The 26,823-nt window shown below is 45.8% G+C and overlaps 1 protein-coding gene and 1 long non-coding RNA gene across 2 annotated transcripts in view; one reads left to right on the plus strand and one right to left on the minus strand.

Moving 5' to 3' along the window:
- Positions 1-26,823, plus strand: part of LOC109549262 (uncharacterized) — a 328,196-nt gene that overhangs the window by 158,391 nt on the left and 142,982 nt on the right. The window lies entirely within an intron of this gene.
- Positions 24,972-25,905, minus strand: LOC101338352 (small ribosomal subunit protein uS2B-like). Its single transcript, XM_033863279.2, is given in 2 exon segments — positions 24,972-25,484; positions 25,486-25,905. Coding segments are annotated over 2 exon segments (852 nt in total). The 5' UTR covers positions 25,840-25,905; the 3' UTR covers positions 24,972-24,986.

The following is a 26,823-nucleotide window of genomic DNA, read 5'->3' on the forward strand; positions in this document are numbered from 1 at the left end:
CAATCTCAAGTTCATTCCATATCTCCATGGACATATACCCAGTGAGGGCTCAGTAAAGGGACTGCAGATCATCCGGTGTCGCAGACACAGATCTTTGACCCAGGAAAAATGTAGCCGATGCTGGACGGCAGCAGTTCTGTTTGTCTGTGGATTAAACAAATAAGGGAGAAAGAATAACGATTCTGCTTTGAAGTCCGGTCTACTCAGGACAAAGGAGTAGAGCCTCCCTCTCCTCAGCCACGATGTGGCCCAGTGTGAACTGGGAATGAACAAATGCAGTCTGACTTGGTAGTTAGTCTTTTGTCACCTGTTCTATGCCATGTGCTGTGTTACGAGCTCCTTGCAAACAGCGTGTATCTCATTCATCGATGCCCACCTGGCAGTGTCCACTCCATCCCGAGACTTGAGCGATGCTGCTCAGGGCACACACACTACACAGCAGGAGGCATGAACCAGAGGGCGGGATGGAACCTCTCTCTACACCAGGGCCATCAGTCCCAGGTTTCCACAGGGGCAGTGACACTGACTACCCCAGAGGCAATGGTTTGAGAGGAACGCTTCCAGCCCATTCTCTTCACTCCTTCTCTGGAGCCACTGTCCTGACCGCTGAGGGTGATGGGAGCCTTTGGCAGAGCGACTATGTGCCGTCCAGGTCTCTCCTTCAGAAGCTTGTTCTCATGCCTGTGTTCTCCTCGCTTGCCTCCTACACTGAATGGGACTGACCCATGTGACCAACAGCGGAGTGAGGAAACGATGCTGTGTGGCTCCTAAGCCCGGGCCATGGAAGACGTGGCTCCTGCCCTCTTGGTCTCTGGGGTCACCACGTCACAGAGACACTCGTTATGGTCTGAACTGTGTCCCCCTTGCCCAGTTCATATGTTGAGGTCCTAACCTCTAGACCCTCATCATGTGACTGTATTTAGAAATAGAGCCTTTAAAAAGGTAATTAAGGTAAAATGAGGTATTTTGGGTAGGTCCTAATCCAATATGACTGGTGTCCTTATATGAAGAGGAGATTAGGACACAGACATGCCCAGAGGGATGATCTGTGAGGACACAGGGGAAGGCACAGTCTGCAAGCCAAGGAGAGAGGCCTGAGAAGAAACTGATTCTGTCGAAACCTTGATCTTGGACTTACACCCTCCAGAATTGTGAGAAAAGTAATTTCTATTGTTTAAGCCCCCAATCTGTGGTCCTTGCTATGACAGCCTGAGCAGACTAATACAACACTCAAGCAACCTTGTGAAGAGGCCCACCTGGAGAGGAAGCAGCCTGGCAGCACCAACTATCCGTCATATGAGTGAACCACCTTGAGGGCAGATTCTCCTGCCCCAGTCGAGCCTTCAGGTGATTCCAGCCACCCAGCCTCCAAATTCTTCAGCTGAGGCTCCAGACATCGTGGAACAGAGATAAGACATCCTCTACATGCCTGTCTAAATTCCTGACTCACCAGAAGCATGAGATGATACACGATCACTGGTGTATGAAGTTGTTAAGTTTGGGATAATTTGTTACACAGCATTGAATAACCAATGCACCAGGTCTGCTGTGAATGAGACATTTAATTCAGAGGTAAGGGGGGAGGCCACTTTGAGGAACTTCTTTGGCCACAGATCTAAGCTGTGCATCAGCAGAGCAGTGTGTCCCAGACGATGTGGCCAAACCTTCCTTGAGAAGGGCACAACTATGGAGAGTGGCCTCAGAAGTCCACATAACCAGGTATGGGCTGCAGCCAGGGAGGTTAGCAGGGGGGCAGGAGCCAGCAGACCAGGGGAGGGGAGTGGTGACAGGCCCTTCCCGCCTCCCCCAACCCTTGAAGAGGGCTGGGGTATTGGGAAGGTGTCGGGAAGAGGAACCTGGAAACAGCAACCAGAGAAGAAGGAGAAGCTATGATACCAGGACCCCAAACATGGGCCAGGGCCTTCCTGCCCCAGATCAGAAGTCCTCCCTCCGCAAAGAGGATCAAGGGACTCCAGCTTCTGAATCAGAAAACTAATACCTGTTGAACACCTACTCTGCACATTATTTCATTTTTATTTTTACAACAGCCCTTGGAGGTATTCATGATCTCTATTTTTCACAGAAAGAAAGAGAGACTCAGGGAAATAGAGAGATTGCAAAACTTGCCCATCATGTCACTGGTAAATAACAGCTGGATTCAGAGTCAGGAACGTCTGCCTCCAGAGCCCCTGTTTGCCCAGGTGGTGGAGTCATGGAAGGCTTGGTGTAGTGGCATAGACCATGCATTCTAGAACTTGACTGCCTGCATTTAATCTCTGGCTTCACTGCCCACTAGCCTTGTGACCCTGGGCAAGTCACTTAATCTCTCTGCACTTCAGTTTCCCCATCTCTGAAGTGGAGATGCTAGTGTGCACCTTGCAGGTAACAGAGGATTCAAAGAGTTATAAGCCAAGGGCGTGGAGCAGAGCCTGCACAAAGGAATTACGTTGTGAGTGTTGGCTGTTCTTACCCGTACAAACTCTGCAACATGACCTCTCAGTGTGTGAGAGGGTATGATTCCCAGATCCAGGCTGGACCTGACAGTGCCTAGATCAGACACGGAGCCCAGCCAAGGTTGTTGAATTGACCATCCATGTAGAAACGCCTCCTCTTTCCCTCTTATCCTCCCCAGTCCCAACCCAAGCAGCTCAAGGTTATGAGATGGCTGGTGGCTCCCAAAGGATCCAGAACACAGTCTCCCCTGAGCTCCCGTGGCTGCCCAGGCCAGAGCTCCCAGGACAAGAGCCCTTTCCTGGAGATGGAGCATAACACTCACATTCTAATGGGAGATGGGGGACTTCGGCTGCAGGCAGAAGGGTAATCAGTCCTTTGTGGACACACTGCTTCACTCCTGCACTCACACCCCGTGGGAGGTCGGCGATCAGTAAGAGCCTGTGAGGGTGGGCTTGGGGGTTGTCAGAGCAGTGTCTCCCTGAGGGGAAGGGCCCAGGCTAGGTTTCCTTCTGCCCACCTTCCAAGCTGAAAAGGAGCAGCTAAGTGTTATTGATCCAAGTTCCAAGGGGAAGATTTGCTGGGAGGTCACTGGCACCAGCCCATCACTTAGCTGGTATTCATTATTCAGTGAGGGGATGAGCAGAGAAGGGCTGGCATCCTGCTCCCAAGCCTGGCCTCCCAGGAGAGGAGTGGATGTGGGAACTGGGAGGGACAGACAGCCAGGAAAGGGTCAAGGGCAACTCACTCTCATCCTGGGAGAAAGGGTACCAGGTGGCTGACTCCAGGAGGAATCCCACCTCCCAGACAGCCCAGGTCTCTCACAGGCCCTGGAGCATCTCACCTTTGGCTGGAGAAGGGGAAAAGAATCTTTGGTGGTATCAGCTCTGGCTGCTTGCCAATGGCCTTTGTATTCAATATATGCCTCAGTTTCCTCAGATGCCCACTGACATAAAATGTCCCGCCCATTTTTAATAGCATATTGCACTGAAACTAGTCTTTACAGGGACAGAAATGGTAATTGAGTCCTGATGCCTGAACGTGGATCAGAATAATTCATTAAACAAGACCCAGCGGCTGTGGATTCAGCTACTTCCCAACCCTGCGATAGGCTGGCCTGTGTTTAGAGTTGTCGAATTAGATCACATTGATAAGAGTGCTTTGTAACGGGTAACACATCAGACAAGTGTTAGTTGTCATCATCACATTATTATCATTATCACCTTTCCAGAAACACAAGTCCAGAAGCATAATATAGCCTTAACAGTAGTGTGAGAAATGGTGGGTGTTAGGACAGGAATAAGAGTGTTCATAGGGCTTCCCTGGTGGCACAGTGGTTGAGAGTCCGCCTGCCGATGCAGGGGACACGGGTTCGTGCCCCGGTCCGGGAGGATCCCACATGCCGCGGAGCGGCTGGGCCCGTGAGCCATGGCCGCTGAGCCTGCGCATCCGGAGCCTGTGCTCCGCAACGGGAGAGTCCACAACAGTGAGAGGCCCATGTACCGCAAAAAAAAAAAAAAAAAAAAGTGTTCATAGCAGCACTGTTTGGAAACAACCCAAAGGCCCACAGAGTGAAGAATGGGTAAATGAATGATGATATCTTTACAAAATGGAGATTTTTATAGCAGTGAAAATGAATGAATTGCATGTAACAACACAGGTGACTCTTAGTAACATAATGGGAAAAAAGCAAGTCCTAGAAGGCTGTATAGAGTACAATACCTGTTTTCTAAACTTCAGAATTAAAACTGAAAAGATACATAATATAAGGCATACGTATATAGGTGATTTAGTATAATGGTTATCTCTGGCACAGGTGGGGAGCACTGAGAGAGGGCCAGCCAAGGTGAGGAACACACAGACATGTTATTTATATTATTCTAGATTTGGCATTGGATGAACAAAAATGAATGAATGAATGCATGAATGAATGAGTGGACCAGCAGGCCATGCATGGAACAACGTTGGCACTGAAGTTAAGTGGATATTTAGTACTGGATCCCCAAGTTGATATTCTAGAAAGACAGTCACTTTTTTCTAAGGAGGTTGAGGGGGGTACCCCTCTATAGCACAGTGTACCCAGGAATACCCTCATCACACACCCTTTTGGGGAGAGGCAAGTTCCAGTCTCTCTTACATCCTGTCGTAGGTATGCTGAAGGATGTATAAATTCTGGGGCAGAATTTACATTTATAAGTTGTACTAAATGGATGAATAATACTTCTGCAAACATTCTTATACATATATTTTGGTGTACATATATATACATTTCCCTTGGCTGTATATCTGGTAGTGAAATTGCTGGGTTATAGAGTATATGTATGTTCAACTCTGATAGACAATGCCGTGTTCTGAAGTGGTTGTACCAATCTGTGCTCTTGGCAGCAGGCGTGAGAGTTCTAGTTTCTCCACATCCTCGCCAACACTTCATGTTGTCAGTCTTTCAAGTTTTCATCATTGTGTTGGGTGTGAGGTCGTATCTCAGTGTGGTTTTATTTTGAGTTTCTTTGAAGATTAACGAGGTTGAGCATCTTTTCATATATTTATTGGTCACGTGGATATTCTTCCTCATGAAGTGTTTGAGTCTCTTCCCTCTTACTGAATTTTGATATTCTTTATATATATATATACTTTTTCTTTGCATCTTAAGTGTTTTTATTTAATTTACATCTGCAGTGGGTTTATCCCCAGCAGTACCTCTGGATACAATTTGACATGTACACATCCTCTTTAACTTAGCAGATCTTGTGATTAGGTTTCTCTTTACTAACAAAAGGTGGTTTAGAACAATGAGGCAAATCTTAGTTGATGAAGGCAGCAAAAGCATAGCAGTATTTTTAGACATTCCAGGGATACATATTCTGTATATGAGTCCTTCCGGAGGATACATTTACATATGCCATATATATATATATTCAAGACTGTCTGGATATTTGCATTTCATTTTAATTTTAAAATAAATTTAACTTTATTAATGAAAACAGCCCAAATGCCCACAAACAGGACAGTGGATGAATAAAGTGTAGTATAGGCACATAAAGGAATATTACACAGCAGTGAAAGTGAGTGAACCTCTGTGACATGAAGTAATATGGCTGCATCTTAGCAAAGTAATATTAAGTGAAGGAAGAAAAGGCTCAGAAGATTACATACAGCACAACGCCCCCCCCCTTTTTTTAGAGTGGTAAAAGCAACTAATATAAAAATCTTCACCTTTAAGGAATACATACAGATGAGTTAGCGCTGTATTAGAAGCAACATTGTTCCTATATTAAGGAACAATGGACCTGTGATTCAGGATGGTGGCTACCTTAGGTGGGGACAGCAGGAGGATGGGATGGGGAATGGCTGCGTAGCTGGGTGGAAATTATTGTTGAGGTCCTAGCTTCTTGTTGGGTGGTAGATTGATGTGTGCTTATTGCATTGTTAAAAATATATAAATGAATTAATGTCTAATGATGAAATGTTATATGGATCGGGATTGTGATTAATCTGATTTAGTGCAGCTTGGATTGATTATACAAAAAAGGCTGAAAGTGAAGGATTGAATGAGGACACCACTGTCAACCCCTTAGTTGTGGGGCCTCCACTCCCCTGCTTGCTCCCCCTATGGACTGAGCAGGGGTGTAAGTATCAAGATGAATATTATATATTAGTAAAGCTTAATTGCTTTAAATTTGTTCTTAGAAAAATCAGCATAAGTTAATTTTTTTCTTTCTACACCCCAGTGCGTCTTATGTATTCCCTGGGGTGTATACACGCCTCTGCCCTAAGCAGATGGAATTTCAAACAAACTTCCATTTGGATGGATCACCCAGCTGGCACGTGGAAGTCAAATACTCCCTTGAGCATTTAGGAGCCTGTTGATAGACTCTCGCAGTCAGAGAGAAGAGCCCACAGGGCAGCCTTGGGAAAGGGAAGGAGGCGAGGAATTTAAGAGAAGGAATTTATAGGACTTCGTTTCCTTAATAGCAGGACATCCAGGAGCTAAAGAACTATGTATTCTCTGCTAGCGACTGCTGTTTCTCTTCGAGCCAGAATCTTTATAAACTCTTGGGCCCATCAATCTCCTTCTAGAATGTTGACACTTTTATGTGGATCCCAGGGCAATTGCAGCCTTACATCTGATTCCCGCTCACTGATGGACTAATTGGTGGCGCCCTCCCTGCTGACAGCCTTCAGATGTTGAAGGCAAATCAGGCAGCGCTTGATGGGACTTGATGCTGCTCAGATCTGGAGGCTGCAGTGGCTCGGGGTGGGGTTTGCATTTCAGGGAAGTGGATACAGCTGCCTCTCAGATCCCTGAGCTTGGTCTGATCGGCTGCCTTAGACACAGCCTATCGATCAGTCGCCTTGGATGCTTCCATAGGCAATTTGTATTTGAGAGCTTCAGATGGGTTAGGGAGTTGGCTTAGAGGAGCCATAATCCTAGAGGGTAATTTGGCAACAGGCAAGTCCTCAATCCTTAGAATTTGGGGGGAGAAGACCATGTGTTAGGCCACAGAGACCAAAGTCTTGAAGTGTTTTGAGCTAGAAGGACACATGCCCCCTCAGGGAACACAAAGGCTTGCCTTGTTGGGACACGGAGTCAACTACCTGCTCCCCCTGAGCCTTCATTTACCTACTTGTTGCAGGTGTAGAACCTAATGAGTCGTAAGACGTGGGCATACATGCTGTCGTGAAGAAAGCAAGTACCATTACAGGTGGGCAGCCTGTCACCACCACTTGGGGGTTGTGTGAGCCTGGGTGAGTCAGGACCTGCCGGGAGCCCTCGTCCCCTGATCTCTAGTAGTACTGACCTCATAGATGGGGGATTATGTATCGATAAATGAGCCCTGGTGACAATGCAGAGCCCGTAGGAGACCTCACAGTACATCAGCCACCGAGTGTAGGGCTCAGCTGCCAACATACGGTGCTGAAAGCAAACTGCTTCCTGCTTCTGAGCCAGGGACTCATGAAACTTGCATCTGGATCAGCCCAGTTCCCCCAGAGAATCCCTCCGGAAGGCAGGCTCACTCGCCAAAAGCAGGTTTTCCAAGACTCAGTTGATGGGAAGCCACATCACCCTTTGGCAAAAGAAAAGTGATGAATTGACTTGCCTTGAGTTGAGTTTTGATGAATAATCCCAGGACCCCTGTGCCCGGAAGCACACTCAGACGATCACCACTCAAAAAAAAAAAAGTTCAGGGAATCCGAAGAGTCTCTTCCAAGAGGAATGCTGAGAAAGTGGATATGGAAGAGACCTCACATTCAGAGATGCCCTTCTGTGTTCCAAGAGCTTTACGTACACTATCTCATCTGACCCTTTACAGTGAGCCCAAGGCTGAGGGATCATTGGTTTTGTGTGTGGGGAAACTGAAGCTTGAGAGCTAAGTAACTTACCCACAGTTTCTGACTCCAGAGCTCAGACTGTTCCTTCATGCCGTGCCGGCTTCTCATTGGTCCGCCTCTTTCCCAGTTCAGAATGTTCATTTACATGTATTAACTCCCTTAACCCTCCTAGGTAAGCAGCGAGGATATTGTTACTGTGCCCATTGCACAGATAAGGAAACTGAGATCCAGAGAAGTTAAATCGTATGGCTAGCGAGTGATGGAGCTGAGTCTGTTTCTTAATGCCCATGCCTGTCCACTTTATTACAGCTCACCTGAAGAGCAAGTTTGAGAAAATCAAGGAATTCAGTGATACAGAAAGCTGGTTTGCTCAGGGTTTCCAAGAGTCGAGGAAAACTGGAGACACCTAGCGGTCCCATCAGTCTGGTCTCCAAACCCCAAGGCTCTACATCAACCTCCACTTGGGCATCTCTGTTCCTTTGCTCAGGCACAGGTGTCCCTGCTGAGGAGGTGGGAAAAGGAGGGGAGGTAAACATGAGCTTGACTGAACGAGCCAAGGAAAGGAGAGGATCACACAGATTTAAAATTTAACAAAAGGAGCCAAACTGACATTTTTTTGACTTGGGGTGGGAGTTGTTAAAGACAGATTATTGTACCAAGGGTAAAGGCCAGTGATACCCAAGGGGCAAGGTGAGTACATAAATTTGAGCTCACACACAGATACTTGCCAACACACACACATTCACACACACACACACACACACACACACACACACACACACTCTCACTCTCTCTCTCTCTCCCTCTCTCTCTCTCTCTCTCTCCAACCACAAACAAAACCCGAGCTTCTCCCTTAGCTCCCAGAGGCCAGGCCCAGAGAAATGGGAGTGAATGGAAGCCAGTGCACTGGAATTGATCCTTACTAACGCTCACTCTCCACCCCAACGTGATCCATCCCTGGACCCACTGAGAGCTTCAGAGATAGGATTCCTCAGGTTTAAGGCTTCAACTCTAAGGTTGAAATAGGTCTTGAAAGAAACACTTCATTGCTTTCAATAAGAAAGCCCTCTCTTTGGGGACTCCCTGCATGCTGGCTGGCTCTGTGCAGAGACAGAGGCTCCTCAGGGAGCACGGAGATGGTCCAGAAAGGCCTGCTCGGAAGAGCCCGGCACGCTGTGATTTGTCCTGGCAGAGGGTTGTGTGTGGGTCACCAAGGGAACCTTGAGAGGGCAGAACAGAGAGATATGTGGGGAGGGGGAGAATGACAGGGGCAAGGCTGGGTAACGAGGAGGAGCCTGGCTTAGACTGTCCCTTAGGGACGACACCACCCTGGTCTCTTCTTTCCTGAAGGTATTGGCACGCAGGTCTGGACTCTACAGTGGGTGATGACGGATCTTGTCCTAGGAAGTCTGTTCTTTGTGGGCCCATCATTCCCTCATGGGTTGCACCTCACTGCTCCTCCCTCCCTAGAGTCAAGTGGGGCCTGGATGGGTATTTGAATGGCCTCTTTCTCCTCTGTTCCTGCAGCTAACATCACGTCTTTGGGAATTCTTTGGATGTCTTCCTTCCCTTAGCCCCTGCCTCTGAGGCAGTGGCTGCACCCAGTGGTCCACGACATCCATGTGTAACTCTTCCCTCCCTGTCAGCCCCCTGTATCCCTAGGGAGAGCCAAGGCAGACAAGGGTATTGTTATTAAAAATGACTTCTCAGATTCCTCCCAGACATCTCTTACATCCACTGCAGGAAGTGGCACTCAAAATCCCTCTCACCTTATTTCCTTTCCCTCTTCCCCCCAGCTGGGGTCTTAGCTCTCAGGGCATCATCTGCACAGCAGCCCCTACCCATTCTTGATCCACTACTGTCCCAGGTTCTGCCTGCACTGAGCACTAGGAGAAAAGGAGCATCTGGTTTGAAGGTGCGCTTCATTGAGCCCTAAGAGAGATAACAGTCTCTCTGAATCAACAAGCCTGGCTCCTCTGGAGACTAAAACAGCAACTGTGGAGTAAATCTGCAACCTCCTACCTCCTTCCCCTGTCTCTTTTATTGGCTGTGTTGAGTCTTCATTGCTGTGTGCAGGCTTTCTCTAGTTGTGGTGAGTGGGGGCTACTCTTTGTTGTGGTACGCAGGCTTCTCATTTCAGTGGCTTCTCTTGTTGCGGAGCACGGGCTCTAGGTGCGTGGGCTTCAGTAGTTGTGGCTCGAGGGCTCAGTAGTTGTGGCGCATGGGCTTAGTTGCTCCACGGCATGTGGGATCTTCCCGGACCAGGGCTCGAACCCGTGTCCCCTGCATTGGCAGGCGGATTCTTAACCACTGAGCCACCAGGGAAGTCCTCCTCTGTCTTTTTCTTCAGGAAAACACAAAGAAACTCTAGGGGTGAAACGGGAAGCCACAGTATCTTTTAACAGCCTGAAAGCCTGCAAAGAAAGCTCCTGTGTGTGTGTATTTGCAGCTCCTCAGTGCAGGCAAGCTAATTATCTCAGCACTGCCGCCACCACCTTGCATTCAGTAAACTCTGTCCTTTTATTTAGGATCTTATTTGTCCTATCAACAACACTGAGATCATGGAGGCTCCAGAAATGGTGTACCCGCCTTTAGATAGGAGGGAACCAAGGTCCAGGGAAGGAAAGTGCCTGCCCAAGGTCACCCAAGGATGGAGAGGATGGAGTGACCAGAGCCAGAAGATGACTATCTGCTTCCTGAGATTCCTGCACTAGATTTCTTCTGGGAGTAAAATGTGTTCTCAGGACTTGACTGCCCAGACCTTGGGAGCATTGGAGACTGGGCTGATGTAATACTCTTAGCAACCCCCTGCGGGCTCCCCACTGTTCCTTTACTCCCCTTGCTGGGCCCAGAGCTGTTGTGCAGTGACGATTGGAGCACCCAGTGGGTGGCTGTCAAGGTTGGAACAGATGGAGTGGGGAAGGAAGGATCCTCTGCCCTGTGGCATTTGGAGAGGGGGGTGAAGACTAGATTTGTCAGGGATACGGAACCCGTGTTTATATATGGTACACCGTTGATGCGAAAGAAGGTGCTGGCAAATGGAATGACACATGGATGTCTTTCTGAGTAAACAAAATAAAGGGTGGGCCCAGTTAGATAATGGTTCTGCATTCACTCATATGAGAGCATGGAGGCAGGATGGTCGCACTGGGGGTCCCCCAACCCCCAAGACCCTCTCCTGCCTTATAGAGAACTGATGGGTGGTGGTGTTCAGAACCAGGGCATGACTGGTTCTTACATAACTTATCCATGTGGACAAGTAAACCATGGTCAGGTTTACTTTGTTGATAGATCCTAGGATCATAACCTTAAAGTTAGAAGGATACTTAAAGACCGTCTGATTCAAGCCCTTCAATGTTCAGATGAGAAAACTGAACTCAGTGACATGCCCAAACAGATACAGCTGCTAAGCCACAGAATGGAACTAGAACCTGGTTTCCTCAGCTTCCAGCCCAGGACTCCATTTAGCGCCCTCACTGATTAGGGTCAGCTCGTCTGACCAAGTTCACCTGTCTCTGTAATAACAGGTGACAGAGCGACTGTCACCTTTTTTTTAAAAAAAATATTAATTTATTTGGCTGCATCGGGTCTTAGTTGCGGCACAGTCTTCTCTCTGGTTGTGGCGCGCAGGCTCCAGAGCGCATGGACTTGGTTGCTCCTCGGCATGTGGAACCTCAGCTCCCGGACCAGGGATCAAAACTGCGTCTCCAATACTTGGTCTCCAATTTTGAGCTCTCTTTCTCCTTTCTTGATTGAGCCGGCCTCCGAAAGGTTGGAAATAGATTCACAGGTGGTTTTTGTAAGGTTGCTGATCTGAGGCGTAGCTGAAGGTTCCTTTGTGGTTGGCTGGGGCGATTTATGGGGAATATTTGAGGGGGTGGCTGGGGAAGATGACACCGTGCTGGCTGTCAAAGTGGACAGAGGCGAAGTCGCTCTGGAGATCAAGGGACCATTGTATTAAAGCTGAGTTTCTGTTTTTCTACATCCTGGAGAGTATACGCCTGAGGTTGGTAAAGCTCTGGCAGTACCCTGGGAACTTGTGCTGAGTCCTTTCCAGTAGGTCTAAAATATGGCAGTTCCAAAGAGAGTCCAGAGAAAATATGCAGGAGACAAGAGGTAATAATGAGGTTAAATGGGACAGTAGGATAGATCGGTGCAGGAAATGTGGACATCTGTCCTTCAAAATTCCTCAAAGATAGGTATTGACTTCCATCAGCCATGATACAATCACTGGGACCAGATTTATGTTCTCACTTTAAACAGCTAAAAAACAAAACAGCATGTATGAAACAGTGGTTTTCAGTCATAGGACAGAAGGTAACACAGGAGGGTGATCCCTGAGAGAAGGGAAACAAGAGAGGTGAACCCTAAGATGGTCCCAGCTTGCTCCTTTAGGCAGTTTCTAGGTCACAGTGTGAGGTGAGGATGGAGAGAACCACACATAGCTTGGTGACCTTGTTCGCTTGAGAAGACAGATATCAGTTTGGGGAGGCCAGGGTACCTGGAATTTGCAGGGTCGGGTAGCACAGAGGATGGAATGGAATTGCACAGAGAGAGAGAGCTCTGAAGGTTTGCAGAAGTTCCCTTGCATCTTTGGCTGAGTACTGATGTGCACATGCATGAGAGGAAACTCACTACAACTGGGGGAACTCACTAGAAAGCAGTAGACCGAACAGTTGCTAGAGCACAGAGAGGGGCAGAAATAATTCACGTTCCCACCAGCTAGAGTGGGAAGATCTCCTAATAAATGAGGCATTGGGTAGAATCCTCAGAAGAGGTATTTTTTCAGTAGTAGAGCCAAAACACTAGACTAATGGTTGTTGTGGACCTGCTCTAAAAAGCTTAAAGCAAGTCTCAAAATTATCCAACATTCCAAGTAACTTCACTATACATGAGAGCAGAATCCAACACACACACACACACACACACACACACACACACAATTATAAGACATAAAAAAGCAAGGAAATAAGATGAATAATTGAGAAAATCAATTAAGAGAAATAGACCAGGATATGAGAGAAATGATGAAATTAGTAGACAAGGATGTTAAAGCCATCATTATAAAAATTATACATATATTCAAGAAAGTATAAGAGAATGTGAACATGAGGAGAGAAATGGGAGATATAAAGGAAGGTCAAGTGGAACTTTCAGAGATGAAAAACAGTATCTGAAATAAAAAATATACTGGATGGAATTACAGTGGTTAAGACACTGTAGAAGTAAGGATCAATGGACTGAAATAAATAGTATAAAAGTGATTCAAAATTAAGCACAGAGAAAAAACACTAAAAAAATAAACAGAGCATCAGTGACCTATGGTACAATATTAAGTGGCCTTTTGTATGTTACTGGTGTCACAGAAGAAAAAGAGGAAAGGGTGAGACAGGAAAAATGTTTCAAGAGGTAATAGCCAGTTTCTAAAGTACAATAAAAAATATGAACCCATAGATCCAACAATTTCAACAAGATCAAAGTAGGAGAAATATAAAGAAAATCATACCAAGGCACATCATAATCAAATTGCTAAAAGCCAGAGATAATCAGGAAACCACAAAATCAGCCACAGGAAAAAAGGCGTATTATGTATAAAGGGACAAAGATAGAAATGATAGCAGACTTCTTATCATAAACCAAGCAAACCAGAGGTAATGTAGCAACATTTTAAACTTATGATAAAAAAATAAACTCTCAACCTAGAAATCTAACCTAAAAAAATATTTTTTAACAGTGAAGGTGAAATGAAGACATTTTCAGACAAAAAAAAAGGTGAGAGAATACATGACAGCAGGATGGAATTTTTTAAAAAATTAGATTCTTCAGGGAGAAGAAATATGAAAACAGATACAAATTTAGACTATACAGGGCTTCCCTGGTGGCACAGTGGTTGAGAGTCCGCCTGCCGATGCAGGGGACACGGGTTCGTGCCCCGGTCCGGGAGGATCCCACATGCCGCGGAGCAGCTAGGTCCGTGAGCCATGGCCGCTGGGCCTGCGCGTCTGGAGCCTGTGCTCCACAACGGGAGAGGCCACAACAGTGAGAGGCCCGCGTACCGCAAAAAAAAAAAAAAAAAAATTTTAGACTATACAGAGGAATGAAGAGTTCTGCAAGTTATAAATATATGAATAGATATAAAATAAATTTGTTCCCATTTTAAAGTGTGTTACATAACAATTGTTATAAGCAAAAAAGAAGTAGTTTATGGTTTATAGCATTAGTTGAAATAAATGTATGCCAATAGCAAAAGAGATGGGAGGGAGAAATGGAAGTATACTATTGTAAAGTTCTTCCTCTGTATGTGGGAGGCATAATGTTATTGCAAAGCAGACTGAGATAAGTTAGCAAACTCCAAAGCAACCACAAAACAAAACAAAAAACTATAGCTAGTATTGGAGATACAATGGTGTCATAAAAATAGGATTAGTAAAAAAAAAAGACAAAAAACAAGAAAAAGAGAACAGATGGCACAAATAGAAAACAAATAATAGGATGGTAGTTTTAAACTCAATAATATAAATAATTACATATATAACATGTAAATCGTCTAAACATTCCAAATAAATGGATTGTTCAGTTGGATTAATAAAAGCAAAACTCAACTATATGCACCTATAAGAAATCCATGTTAAGTATAAAGACAAAGTTAGGTTAAAAGTAAAAGGATGGAAAAAGATGTGCTATGATAACATTGATTGAAAGAAAGCTGGAGTGGTTTTATTATATAATATCAGACAAATCAGACTTCAGAGTAGGGAAAATTACCAGCAATGAAGAGGAAGATTACATAATGATGAAAGAGTCAACTCACCAAGAAAACATAACAATCCTCAATGCATAGGCACCTAAAAATACGGCTTCAAAATATCTGAGGCAAAGCTGACAGAAAGGATAAATAGAAAACCCTACAATTACAGTTGGAAACCCCAGTGGTCCTTTCTCAAAAATTTATAGAACAATTAGACAAAAATTCTGTAAGGATCTAGAAGTCCTGAACACTATTAGGTCAAACTTGACCTAATTAATATTTATAAAACATTCTACCCAACAAGAGCAGAGTACATACTCTTTTCAAGTGCACATGGAATATTCACCAAGGCAGACTATACTCTGAAACATAAAACAAGTCTCAATAAACTGAAGAGGATTAAAATTATAGCAAAGTATCTTTTCTGACCATAACAGGATTAAACTAGAAATCCACAAAAAGTATGTAAAATCCTCACATATTTGGAAATCAATAATGTGCTTTTAAGTAATCCATGGGTCAAGTAAGAAATCACAAGGAAAATTAAAGAATATTTTGAATAAGATGAAAATGAAGATGTGTGAGATACAACCAAAGGAGTGATTACAGAGAAATTTATAGCATTAACTTCTTGTATTAGAAAAGCAGATAGATTTCATGTAAAAGGTCCCAGCTTCCATCTTAAGAAACTAGAAAAAGAAGAGCAAATTAAACCCAAAGTAAGCAGAAGGAATAATGAAGATAAGTGCAAAAATCAGTGAAACAGAAAACAGAAAAATGACATAGAAAAATCCATGAAATCAAAACCTATTTTTTCACAAAGATGAATAAAATTCATAAACTTCTAGCCTGACAGATCAAGGAGAAAAGAGAAAAGATACAAATTACCAATAACGGGAATGAGAAATGGGGCATTACTACAGATCTTACAGACACTGAAAGGATAATAAAGAGAAAGAAGCAACTGTATACCAGTCCATTTGATAACTTAGATGAAACGGACCAACTTCTGCAAAGACACAAACTACCAAAGCTCACTTAAAAGAAAAAACCTGAGTATCCCAATATTTATTAAGGAAATTTATTCACAGTTTAAAATCTTTCACAAACAAAGCAAAAAACTGTTTCAACAAAGAAAACTCCAGGCCCAGATGGTCTCACTGATTAATTCTATCAATCATTTAAAGAAAAATAATATCAAGTCTACACAAACTCTTCCAGAAAATAGAAGAGAGCACTTCCCAACACGTTTTATGAAGCATTACCTGGATACCAAAACCAAAGACGTAAGAACAGAAGACTGTATTCCACATGAACGTAGACACAGTTTCCTTAACAAAATCTTAACAAATCCAAATCCTTCAACATACAAAAACTATATCATGACCACGTGAGGTTATCCCAGCAACACTAGATTGGCTTAACGTTTGAAAATCAATTGTCTAAAGAAGAAAAACTGTAGGATCATCACAATTAATGGAGAACGAATATGATATAATTATGGAAAGTTTAACAAAATATGTGCAAGACCTTCACATTGAAAACTATGACACACTGCCAAAAGAAATTACAGATTTAAATAAATGGAGATATATAACATGTTCATGGATCAGAATCCTTAAAACTTAAGAGGACAAATGCCTTGATAGAAAATAAGCAAAAGATTTAAACAGACACTTAACCAAAGAAGATAGATAAATAGCAAATGAATGCATGACAAGATGATTAACTTTATTAGTCAGTAGGGAAATGCAAATTAGTACCACAGTGAGCTACCCGTATCACTAAAACTTAAGGAAATGACAACTTTAAGTTTTGATGAACATGAACCTTGCTGCTGAGAATGCAAACGGTACAGCCACGTTAGAAAGCGGTTTAGCAGTTTCTAATAAAGTTAAACATACTTTTACTCTTCCTTCCAGAAACCCCACTCCTAGTTATCTACCCAAGACAAATGAATACTATATCAACACAAAGACTTACACTCAAATCTTCATTCTTTATTCTTATTGCCCCACGTTGGACAAAACCCAGATGTCTGTTGGCAGGTAAAAGCATAAACAAATTTTGGCAGATGAATACAATGGAATACTATTCAGCAGTGAAAAGGAATGAGCAACAACATGAAGAATCTCAGAAACATTATGCTATAGGTGAAGAAAGCCGGGCACAGAAGACTACATATTTTATCATTTCATTTCTATCACGTCTGTACAAGGCAGCACTGTGGAGACAAAGCAGATCAGTGGTTGCCAGAGAGGTAGGGGAAGGAGATTGATGACTAAGATGCACAAGGGAATTTTATGGTGACAGAAATATTCTCTGTTGTGACTGTGGTGGTTACAGTCTGTGTATATTTGTCAAAACTCACTGAATTATATATGAAATTTGGTGAACTTTCTCATATATAAATTACACTTCATTAAAGCTGATAAAAAAATTAGGTGCTTACTCTGCCTGGTTTAGAAAGTTGAGGGAAGTATAGATGAACTTCCACAGATGGTCTAACCAGCTCTCAATTTCTTGCGCTATAGAATACGGGTATCTGAGGAGTGGTCCTTGTGGGTGGTAGTGGGGTAGAACATCTGGGAGGAGTGTGTATCTCTGCATGAGAAGGATGGTCAAAAACTCATCCTCAGGAATTCCCTGGTGGTCCAGTGGTTAAGATTCGGCGCTTTCACTGCCGTGGGCCCAGGTTCAATCCCTGGTCGGGGAACTAAGATCCCGTAAGTCACACAGCATGGCCAAAAAACCCAAAAAAATAAAAAAGCTCATCCTCAGTGCAACTTCATGCTGGGAGGACAGCCAGTGAGTTTAAGGCAAGGAGAAATTCCATACCTTTCTTAAAATCGAGTAACAAAGGGATGGGGCTGGGGGTGGGAAGTGGGATGCACAAGGCAACTCTGCCAGCTGCATTTGAGCTGTGGGAATGCCGATCGTCGCGTCTCTCCTGCTGAAACATTCACAGGTGGTTGGGGTAGGAGGCCCCTAACATAGCCCCTCAATATGTTCTTAGACATCCGAAAAGCTGAAGGATGGCAGAAGGATTTTTAAGGCCAAATTTCAAATGCGGGGGCGCCACGATTGGAGGCTGCAGTCCCAAGACATTCTCTTGTAAAGCTCAAACCCTTTAGCTAGTATTGCGGGTTGAATTGTATGCCCCCGAATTTCATTATGTCGTTGTCCTAACCCCTAGCACCTCAGAATGTGACCTTATTTGGAAATAGGACAGTTGCAGATGTAATTAGTTAACATGACCTCAGGCTGGAGTACAGTGAGCCCCTAATCCAATATGACTGGTGTCCTTAGAAAAAGAGGAACTTTGGACACAGACATGCACACAGGGAGAATGCTATGTGATGATCGGAGTTACGCTGCTATAAGCCAAGGAACTGCTAGGGGCTAGAGAGAGGCCTGGAATAGATCCTTCTTCCCTAGTGCCTTCAGAGGGACTAGGTGCCCTGTGACACCGTGATTTCAGAATTCTCCAGAACTGTGAGACATATTTTTGTTGTTCTAAGTCTCCTAGCTTGTTGCAGCAGCTCTCAAAAACCGACAGGGCTTGGCGCTGGCTCTAGCTCCCTTTCCGCCCCTCCCCTGCAGGAACTCTTTGCCTGAAACCCTGGTACCCAGGAAGTTATCTGTGGAATAACATTTTGTTTTGTTTTCATTTTTGTTTTTGTTTTTTTGACTAATGTTTTGCATGGTTGTTTACTGGTCAGGCTTCTTATTACAAGGAAGAGACACACAGAGAATCACGAGGATATCTGGGCACCTGGGGAGGCCGGGAAGACCACCCATTCGGCAGCCCAGTCACCCAGGTCGTAGTTTGTCCCACAATAGGACGTGCAGGGGCTCCACACAAGACCCAGAGTGTGGCCCCTCAGGGAGCGAGCACCCTGAGCTTAAGTGATTTTTCTCCGTGGTAGTTTCCAGAAGTAGAGTGTGATGTGCCAGTGGCTTTCACTCAGGGCACACTCATCTACGGGGCTCAGTAAATTAATTAATATTCATAAAGCACTCAGAGCCGGGCTGGCACACCAAGAGTGCTGTGTAAGCGTTCCCTCCTGACCCGTCTTAAGGGACAGCTTTCCTTGAGTTCCAGCTTTTAGACGATTGCTTTTGGGTCACACACTGAGCCCTGGTCCAGTTCTCAAGTTTGGTGTTTCCTGTTTAATAAGCGTCCTTTACGAATGCTGGCACAAGAGAACGTCGGAAAACCCACTTGGATTCCTTTTCTTAATCCGAAATTGTGTATGTGGCTGGCAGTAAAGCCTTGATGGGTGGGTGGATGGGTGGATGGATGAGTTTGCCTTCATGTAAGAAGGGAAAGTAAAGGTGAATTGCGTGAAAGTAAAGGAGTGTGCATGGCTGGAGAGGGCAAATTTTGGAGGATGTAAGTATATGCTTGTGTGTCCTTTGGCCCCACCTCAAATAAGGACTACAAGATAGATGGAGATTTTATAGGTTTAATATTCGCTTGCAACGCCGTGTGCTTTACATCTGGATAAAAGGAGCTATAAATCTCCCCAGGCTTGGGCTCTGCCTTTCTGTCCTTCTCACTGAGATCTTACTTGGAAATACAGTTGAACAGTCAATGATGAATCATAGTGTCTGTGGAACAGCCCATATAAGGAACAATTTGCATTTTCATGTGAAAATTTGCTCCTCTTGGCATTTTCAATTTACCTTTAGAGCCACATTAATTGTTGCCATAAACTACCACTCTGTGCCCAAGTCAGTGGGAGAGGGAGACTCAAGTGGTGGGTCTGCTTGGCTTTGCAGGAGTGGGAAATGCTCCCTTCCTGTGACATGGGGCACATGAGACCAGGCTGGTCCATGGAGAGCGCCTCTTGTAGCAGCTCCCCCGGGAAAGGTTGTAGCTTCAAACCCAGCTCGAATTCTCCTCCTCCATGCCTGTGTGTCACTTGGTTAAAAATAAGCTAAACACACCAGGAAAAATGTTCTTAGGCTTCTGAGTGTTTCTTGAAGAGACCCAACTTCTCTCTGTCTGGATGTGAAGCTGCAGAAGTGTTGGGAGGTATTGAGACTTTAATTAGGATTGACCTTTGGATGAAGGTGACACTGTGGGAGGGCAGGAAAGAAACAGTGCTCTTGATGACACTGTGGAGTCTCAATAACACCAGTTGAACCTGTTGAATGAAGGAGTAGATGCAGGCACTACATCTTTTGTAAAAACAAAAAATTAAAAATAAAAATAAGCTAACCATAAATTGTTCCCCTCCCCCTCCCCTCAGTGCAGAGGAGATGCTCCCTTAGGTAGCCGTTTCTCCCTCTCTGTTTCAGGAATTTGTTGCTTTGGTGGCAGCAAGCCTCATGTGGCTCCTACAAATAGGGTCTTTGCTGGAGAATGCTAGTCTTGGAGGAGCTCCCCTGAGGGCTGGAGGAGCCCCCAAGCCCTCAGAGGAAACCGTCCTCTGATGGCTTGCCCCAGTGGTCACAGAGCCTTCAAGAGGCACCCTGTGGCCAAGGGGGACCAGTCTGCTCTGGCAGAAGATGAAACAAGTCAAATGAAGACAGAATCAACCTCAGTCTCGCAAAGTGGGGCTCCTCCACCCTAATACCCCCAGACAAGGACATTTCACAGTCTGCCGCCCTCTCCTTCCTCAGCTTCTCCTGGCCTTCACAATCCAGGAAGTTCTTAATACTCATCAGAAACCCTTTCTTTCTGCACTGCAGATCCTTGCCCTGAAGCAGAGAGAGTCAATCTTACACTCTTCTGAGTTTGCACATCCCTGCATTTCTTTCTTTCTTTTTTTTTTTTTTTTGCAGTACGTGGGCCTCTCACTGCTGTGGCCTCTCCCGTTGCGGAGCACAGGCTCTGGACGCGCAGGCTCAGTGGCCATGGCTCACGGGCCTAACCCCTCCGCGGCATGTGGGATCCTCCCGGACCAGGGCACGAACCCGCGTCCCCTGCATCGGCAGGCGGACTCTCAACCACTGTGCCACCAGGGAAGCCCCCTACATTTATTAAACAGATTCTCAGAATGCTATCAAATAAGTTAATGAGGAACCTTGTATAAGTGAGAATAATTTCTGTTTCTCTGTCCTAATTTACATTTGTCCATTTCCTGAGGTTCCATCCTATTAAACTTTAATTTGCTCCCCTCTCATCCCAAACCTTTCAGGAGTCTGATATTGGAGTTTTCTTCACACAGTCAGAATCTCTTGGGCTCTAATGGATTACACTTACGGGTAGGCAAGGTATATTTTGTCCCCGAAGTGATTTCCAGATGGGAAGACTGGTCTGAAGGAGAGGGCGAGAGTTTGGGTGATGGGAAAGCAGTGGTGATAGTTCTCTGATGTTGTTTATTTTTGTTTTAGTACTTTTTTCGTCCCATTTTGAAGCAGTTGTGGTTTGAGTGATTTTCTTCTATTACTCTCGCAGTTTCTGTACTTGTGAACTGAGGGGCAGGCGGTTAGGGGCTGGGTGTTCAATCCCACTCTCCTACTTTTATCTTTAAAATATACGAAGAAAGCATAGAAATGGGGAATGCTTTTGGTTCCTTGGAAAGGAGTCCCAGAAAAGAAATATGTTACATTGAATGAACCATATAAAATCACCACTTTTAAAGTCAAAAATGGTTGAATATTGCTGATTTCATATGGTTCAATCCAGTGCAGTCAAACTTCGTTAATTCAGACTAATGCGAGGAAGGTTGGTCTGAATTTGCTGGAGTGCCACGAAAAAGTCTGAATTATGAGATCATTTTAAAGACATGCAACCTTCCTGCACCCCAGCGCTGACAGTAACAGGAAGTAGGTCAAAAAAGTACTGTCGCTACAAGTCCATGGAGGGATGTCTGGTTAATAAAGACAATTTATAATGAGCCTACAAATATGTTGGGTGAAGGGTGATTTAATCTAAGGTGTGCTCGAGAATGCTTGAGAAGTTTACTCTTTTAAGTAGCTTTAAATGGTTTCCTTCTGATTTACATACATGATTAGTTTCCTTCCTTCGAAGAGAGCAATTGGATGGCTGAAGTTTACTGTCTGAATTATTTCTTATTCCAAAATGGTGGATTCCAAATTAATGATGCTTGACTACTCTATTCCCAGCCTCAAGGTTGGACATTAGGTTAATGAAAATCAATGGAGACTAGCTTGCAAGGATCAAGGAGGAGGAAATATACTTGACAAAAACATATGCGACATGAAAAGTGAAGCTGGTTTTCTTGAATGCTTCATATACTGACTCTGAAGGCAGTTTCAGAGGCAAAGTTCCAACAGTGTTCAGAGTAATAACAGCAAACTTGAAAGGAGTCAGCCGCATCCTACGGAACCGCTTCGAAGAGCAATGTAATGTGAATGGACAGATTCCAACCTTTTATGGTTTTAAAAAATGCTCTCGTGTGCTCGTTCTCCTAGGATAATATTTATTCCTTTAAAAATATTCTTAAAGTTTCCTTCTAAATAATAGCAATCTCTAGTGACATTTAAGTTTATCAGCAAGTGATTTTTATCCATCTTCTGCTTCCCTGAAACTCCAAGGGTATGCATGGATAGGTGGGAAGGTGACGGAAATAGAGCCGAGGATTGGTGACCAGCAGAGACAAAGATCGATAGGTTGTTTGATCAAATTGGGATTAGGTATAATCCTAATTTTCAGGAGTGCACCAGTGGTGTATGGCAAAGTCTGTCCTCACAGAGTTCCTTCTCTGGCTTGTGTGTCCTTCCGATTCAAGGGGGATATTCTCGAGGAAAATACTTCATTCTCAGGATGAGTTGGTGTACATCCCACCTTACTTTTTCCTGTGCTGCCCTCTTTTGCTTTGAAATGTCAAATAGGGCTCAGAGGAGGGGCAGATCTGACTAGGCTACGGGAAGGAACTGACTCAGTTTTCAGTTAACACGTCTCCACTAAAAGGGGATATGAAATAAAAACGGGGCCAGAAAAAAGATGGGTGGTTACTTAAGAAAACGAAACAGATCGGTGAGGGAATGTTTCTGTATCTTCCTTGTGGTTACACAATTCTATGCCTTTGTCCAAAACGCGTAAACCTGTACACCAAAAAGAGCAGGTGGACTGGATGTAAATTAAAAGCAACTAAATAAATGTGAAACAAGACCAGTCCTTCCTTGGTAACCTGCAGAGTGGATGCCCGCGTGGTGAGGTCTTCCGGGCACCTCTTCCAGCGCTGCCACTGACCAGTACCGTGGGCCTGCCTCCGGCGCTGTGTCCCTGCCACAGGAGAAGGAGGGCCACAGTCTGAGTGTCCCTCTCGCTCTGCGTGGACCCCGTGGTGAGGAGACTCCATGACAGCGCCGTGCCCAGCGGAGCGAGAGCCCCGCTGCTGCTCCTTGAATGAGCTTGAACTTGAACACTGCTGTATGAAGTGCAGATGCTCTGATCTTGGCCTTGGCAGAGTCATTCAGTCAGGCGACACTCACTGGACGTCTACCTTGTGCCGAGGACACAAAGTAGTGCTGGCACTCGGGCAGAAATAGGAGACGCAGCCCCTGGGCTCGAGCTCCTCCCTCCTTCAGTGGGGGAGGCAGCCTGTAAACAAATGATTAGAGCACATTGTAATTAATGCTAATAGAGGAGCATGCATACTGCTCCCGGGGGGCACGGGGGAGGGGTGACTCGCTCAGCCTCAAGTCACCACCCTCCAGGTGCTCCAAGAGTTCCTGTGCTTTTGGGCCTGAAAAGAAAGAGGCTTTGCCCAAGAAGGCACTGATGCTTGGTCAGCTCAACGCATCATCTCACACACAGACACACCTCACACACATCATTCACAATACAGCACACAGATACAAGACATCACACACAGACACAACACATACAGACACACATCACACACAGGCACAGACACACGTCACACACAGACACCTCACACTTCACAGACACACACACCACAATCACACACAAGACACACATCACACACAAACACACAACACGTACACATCACACAGACACACATCACACGTATATCACATACATCACACACATCACGTATTACACAGAGTACATCCTCCCCACACAGACACACACATCACAGATATTACACACACGATACACACTACACACACATCACACAGACATCACAGACACGTCGCAATCATATAGAGACACTCACAGACATACGCATCATACACAGCCACACACATCACACAAATATACACGTAGACACACACATCAGACATCACATACGTCACACATATCACACACATCACGTATCACACACACAGACCACCCCCCCAAAGACACACACCACAGATACTACACAGTCACACACATTACACAGACACATATCACACACACACACATGCACACACACACCCCTGAAGACCTCCCCTTCTCCTATAGGGTGATTAATGTCAGCCCTGCCCCCTCCTCCTCGTGGACCACAAGGGAAACGGCCCAGGCACAGCTGGAGTCGGTAACGCCCCTGCTGGGTTGGGTAGTGGTTGTGGGTGAATTCCTGCATCTCACTGCGATCCTTCCTAAGTGCCTTTTCCTCACCGGCAACAGTCTAGGCTGCCCGACAGTCACCATGGCAACGGTCTTTCTTGCCATCTTCTATAGTGCAGGGGCTTCCTTGCCGGAAGGAAGGTGCTGGCCCCTGACCAGCACCTAGCCAAGCCGCAGGCTCTGTGCCCGCCTCTCTGGGTTGTTTCAAGGCCTTAATTTTTGTGCCAGGTATCAACAGTGGACTGGAGCACGTGGAGCTCTGCTTGTCCAGGCCTGATCCCTCAGCTTCCTGTTCAGTTTCAGGAGCTGCTGACAGTAGCTGCTCTGACACAAGGTGACCGAAGAGGTCCTGAGTGTTCAGACCGTCAGCTGCCAAGGACAAGGTGGCCACGCCAAAGAGATGAGCTGGGAGCTAGTGCTGGGCAAGTTAGAGCACGTTGATTGCAGGGTAACCGGGACGGCAGAGACTGATGTGCGGAGTGAACAAAGGAGCCAGTGATGCAGGGGTGCACAGACTGAAGGAGAGAAGTATCATAGGGAACAGCCCCACTGACCAGGTATTGTACAGAAGAGGGAGCAGAAGCAGTCTGTGCGGCGTCTTTAGTATCTCTTGGGCCAAATGATGGGTAGAGAAAAGGCCACAGAAATTGCTTCTCCTTCCTCATGCTTCTGAAAAGTCTCCTAAGCCTTTCAAAGGTGAAGGCACTGCCTTTGAGGAAGTGAGCTCCTCGTCAATGCAGATAAGCAGAGGCTAGGTGGCCATTGGGTGGGCATTCAAGTATGGGATGCACCTTAACTGTCTCATCCAAACCTGACTGCTCTTGCCGTTGTCCTGCGAGTAGCTGTGCCGCCCATGGTGCCCACTTTCTTACCTGTGAAATGAGGGGTGGGACCAGAGCATGACTCAGACCTCTGTATGTTTCACAGCCCTGTGTTCAGATCCCCCATTTTTTTTTTTTTTAAGAAACTGTTTATTTTTCATCAACCTATTTCTGTTTTAAGAGTCTGTGGAAGAACAGTTTAAGACCACTCAGTGGTTGTTCCTACCCACTCGGTGGCCTGGGCAGTGGCAGGCCGAGCACTCCAGTCTCCAGTGGGGAACTGCTGAACAGGCCCAGAGGGCACCTGCACACCTTCGGACCAGTCCGCTGCCTCAGGCTGAGGAGCGGGGAGCTCAGGAGGTGGGGCGGTCCATTCGCCCTGAAATTCCTCCTTGGTCACAGTCTTCTCAGCTGCCGCCTGCTCTTCCATTTCAATCTCTTCAGGATCTCTGTAGAAGTAGAGATCAGGCATGACCTCCCATGGGTGTTCACGGAAGATGGTGCCACGCATGCGCAGAACTTCCCGGGCAAGCATCCACCACGTCAGACCCACTGAATGAGCTCCCTTGTTGTTGCGTGGGATGGCAACGTCCACATACCGCAGAGGAGAGTCTGTGTTACACAGAGCAATGGTAGGCAGGTTAACGTAAGAGGCCTCTGGGAGAGGCTGGTGGTCAGCCCTGGGATCAGTAACCACCGACCAGAAGTCTTGGCTCCCAGAAGCCTGCCTGGATCTGGTTAGTGAAGATGCCAGGAGAGAAGCAGCCAGCAATAGGAGTGGCTCCAGTGGCAGCAGCCCGCTGGCTGGTATCCCTGGAGGATACGACACTGACATCAGCTGGGTTTTCAGTGGCAACAATGGCACGAGCTGCCAACAGAAGCATCTCCCAGGTTCTCTTCAGATTTATGATGTGGATGCCATCACTTTTCCTTTTGTAGATGTACTGTTCCATTTGGAAGTCAAGGTTGGTGCCACCTAAGTGGGTTCCTGCTGCAAGGAATTTGAGGACATCCTCCTCCTTCATTTGCAGGGCGTCAAGGGCTCCGGACATTGTGAAAGTTTCCCTTTAAGTTACGACGGGAATCCAGGACAAAGCCGTATGGACCCCTGTCAGGCGCGGAAAGCAGATCCCATTTTTAAACCTGATTCTGACTACATGGCACCTAATTTCATAGGTTTAAAGCACTTCCTATTGTTCTGAGCACTTTCCTCTCATGATCTTATGATCTCTTCCTCATTGCTCTCTGAAGTACATAGAGCCGGTATGATCACAGAGGCAGGGAAGGTTCTGCCTTCTGAAGGCTACCAGTAAGTTAGCAGTAGAGCCAGTGCAGAGGCCAGGTCTTGGGTGTGCCAGCCCACCGTCCGTTCTTGCCCATGGCACGTTCACTGGGCAGATGAGCCCGTGGAGCGGGGTTATCAACAGTACCGTGAAAATAAAAGTCTGGCTGTCGGTTGCTTTCAACTTTGAGTTTGCTGCTAAACTCCGAGACACAAAGTTGCTAACTATATGTGCGTGAATACATGGGTTATGTAAAAGTGATTTGTGCCCACGGATCTGGGTGGGGTATAAGTTGAATAATAAAAGTGTCTAATAAGCCTGAACTGGTCTCCCTTAAAACTTGTCGTGGCAGTGCTGAGAAGGGAGGGGCTGGCTACTGGGTCTGCTTGGTATTGCATCCAAGCTGAAAATTCAACAGGCGTATGGAAACATCAAATAAGATCTCACTGCTCTAATTCTTTATTCCGGCCCCTGGGGAATAATGCATCCAGTGCAACAACCCATTATCCCTGTGTGCTATTGTAAGTCCCCTTTCTCTACCTTTTTAAAAATCACTGTCTCTTTCTTTTTTTTTTTTTTTGTGGTGCGCGGGCCTCTCACTGTTGTGGCCTCTCCCGTTGCGGAGCACAGGCTCCGGACGCGCAGGCTCAGCGGCCATGGCTCACAGGCCCAGCCGCTCCACGGCATGTGGGATCCTCCCGGACCGGGTCACGAACCCGCGTCCCCTGCATTGGCAGGCGGACTCTCAACCAC

The sequence above is a fragment of the Tursiops truncatus genome, chromosome 9 (assembly GCF_011762595.2).
Source record: "Tursiops truncatus isolate mTurTru1 chromosome 9, mTurTru1.mat.Y, whole genome shotgun sequence".
NCBI lineage: Eukaryota > Metazoa > Chordata > Mammalia > Artiodactyla > Delphinidae > Tursiops > Tursiops truncatus.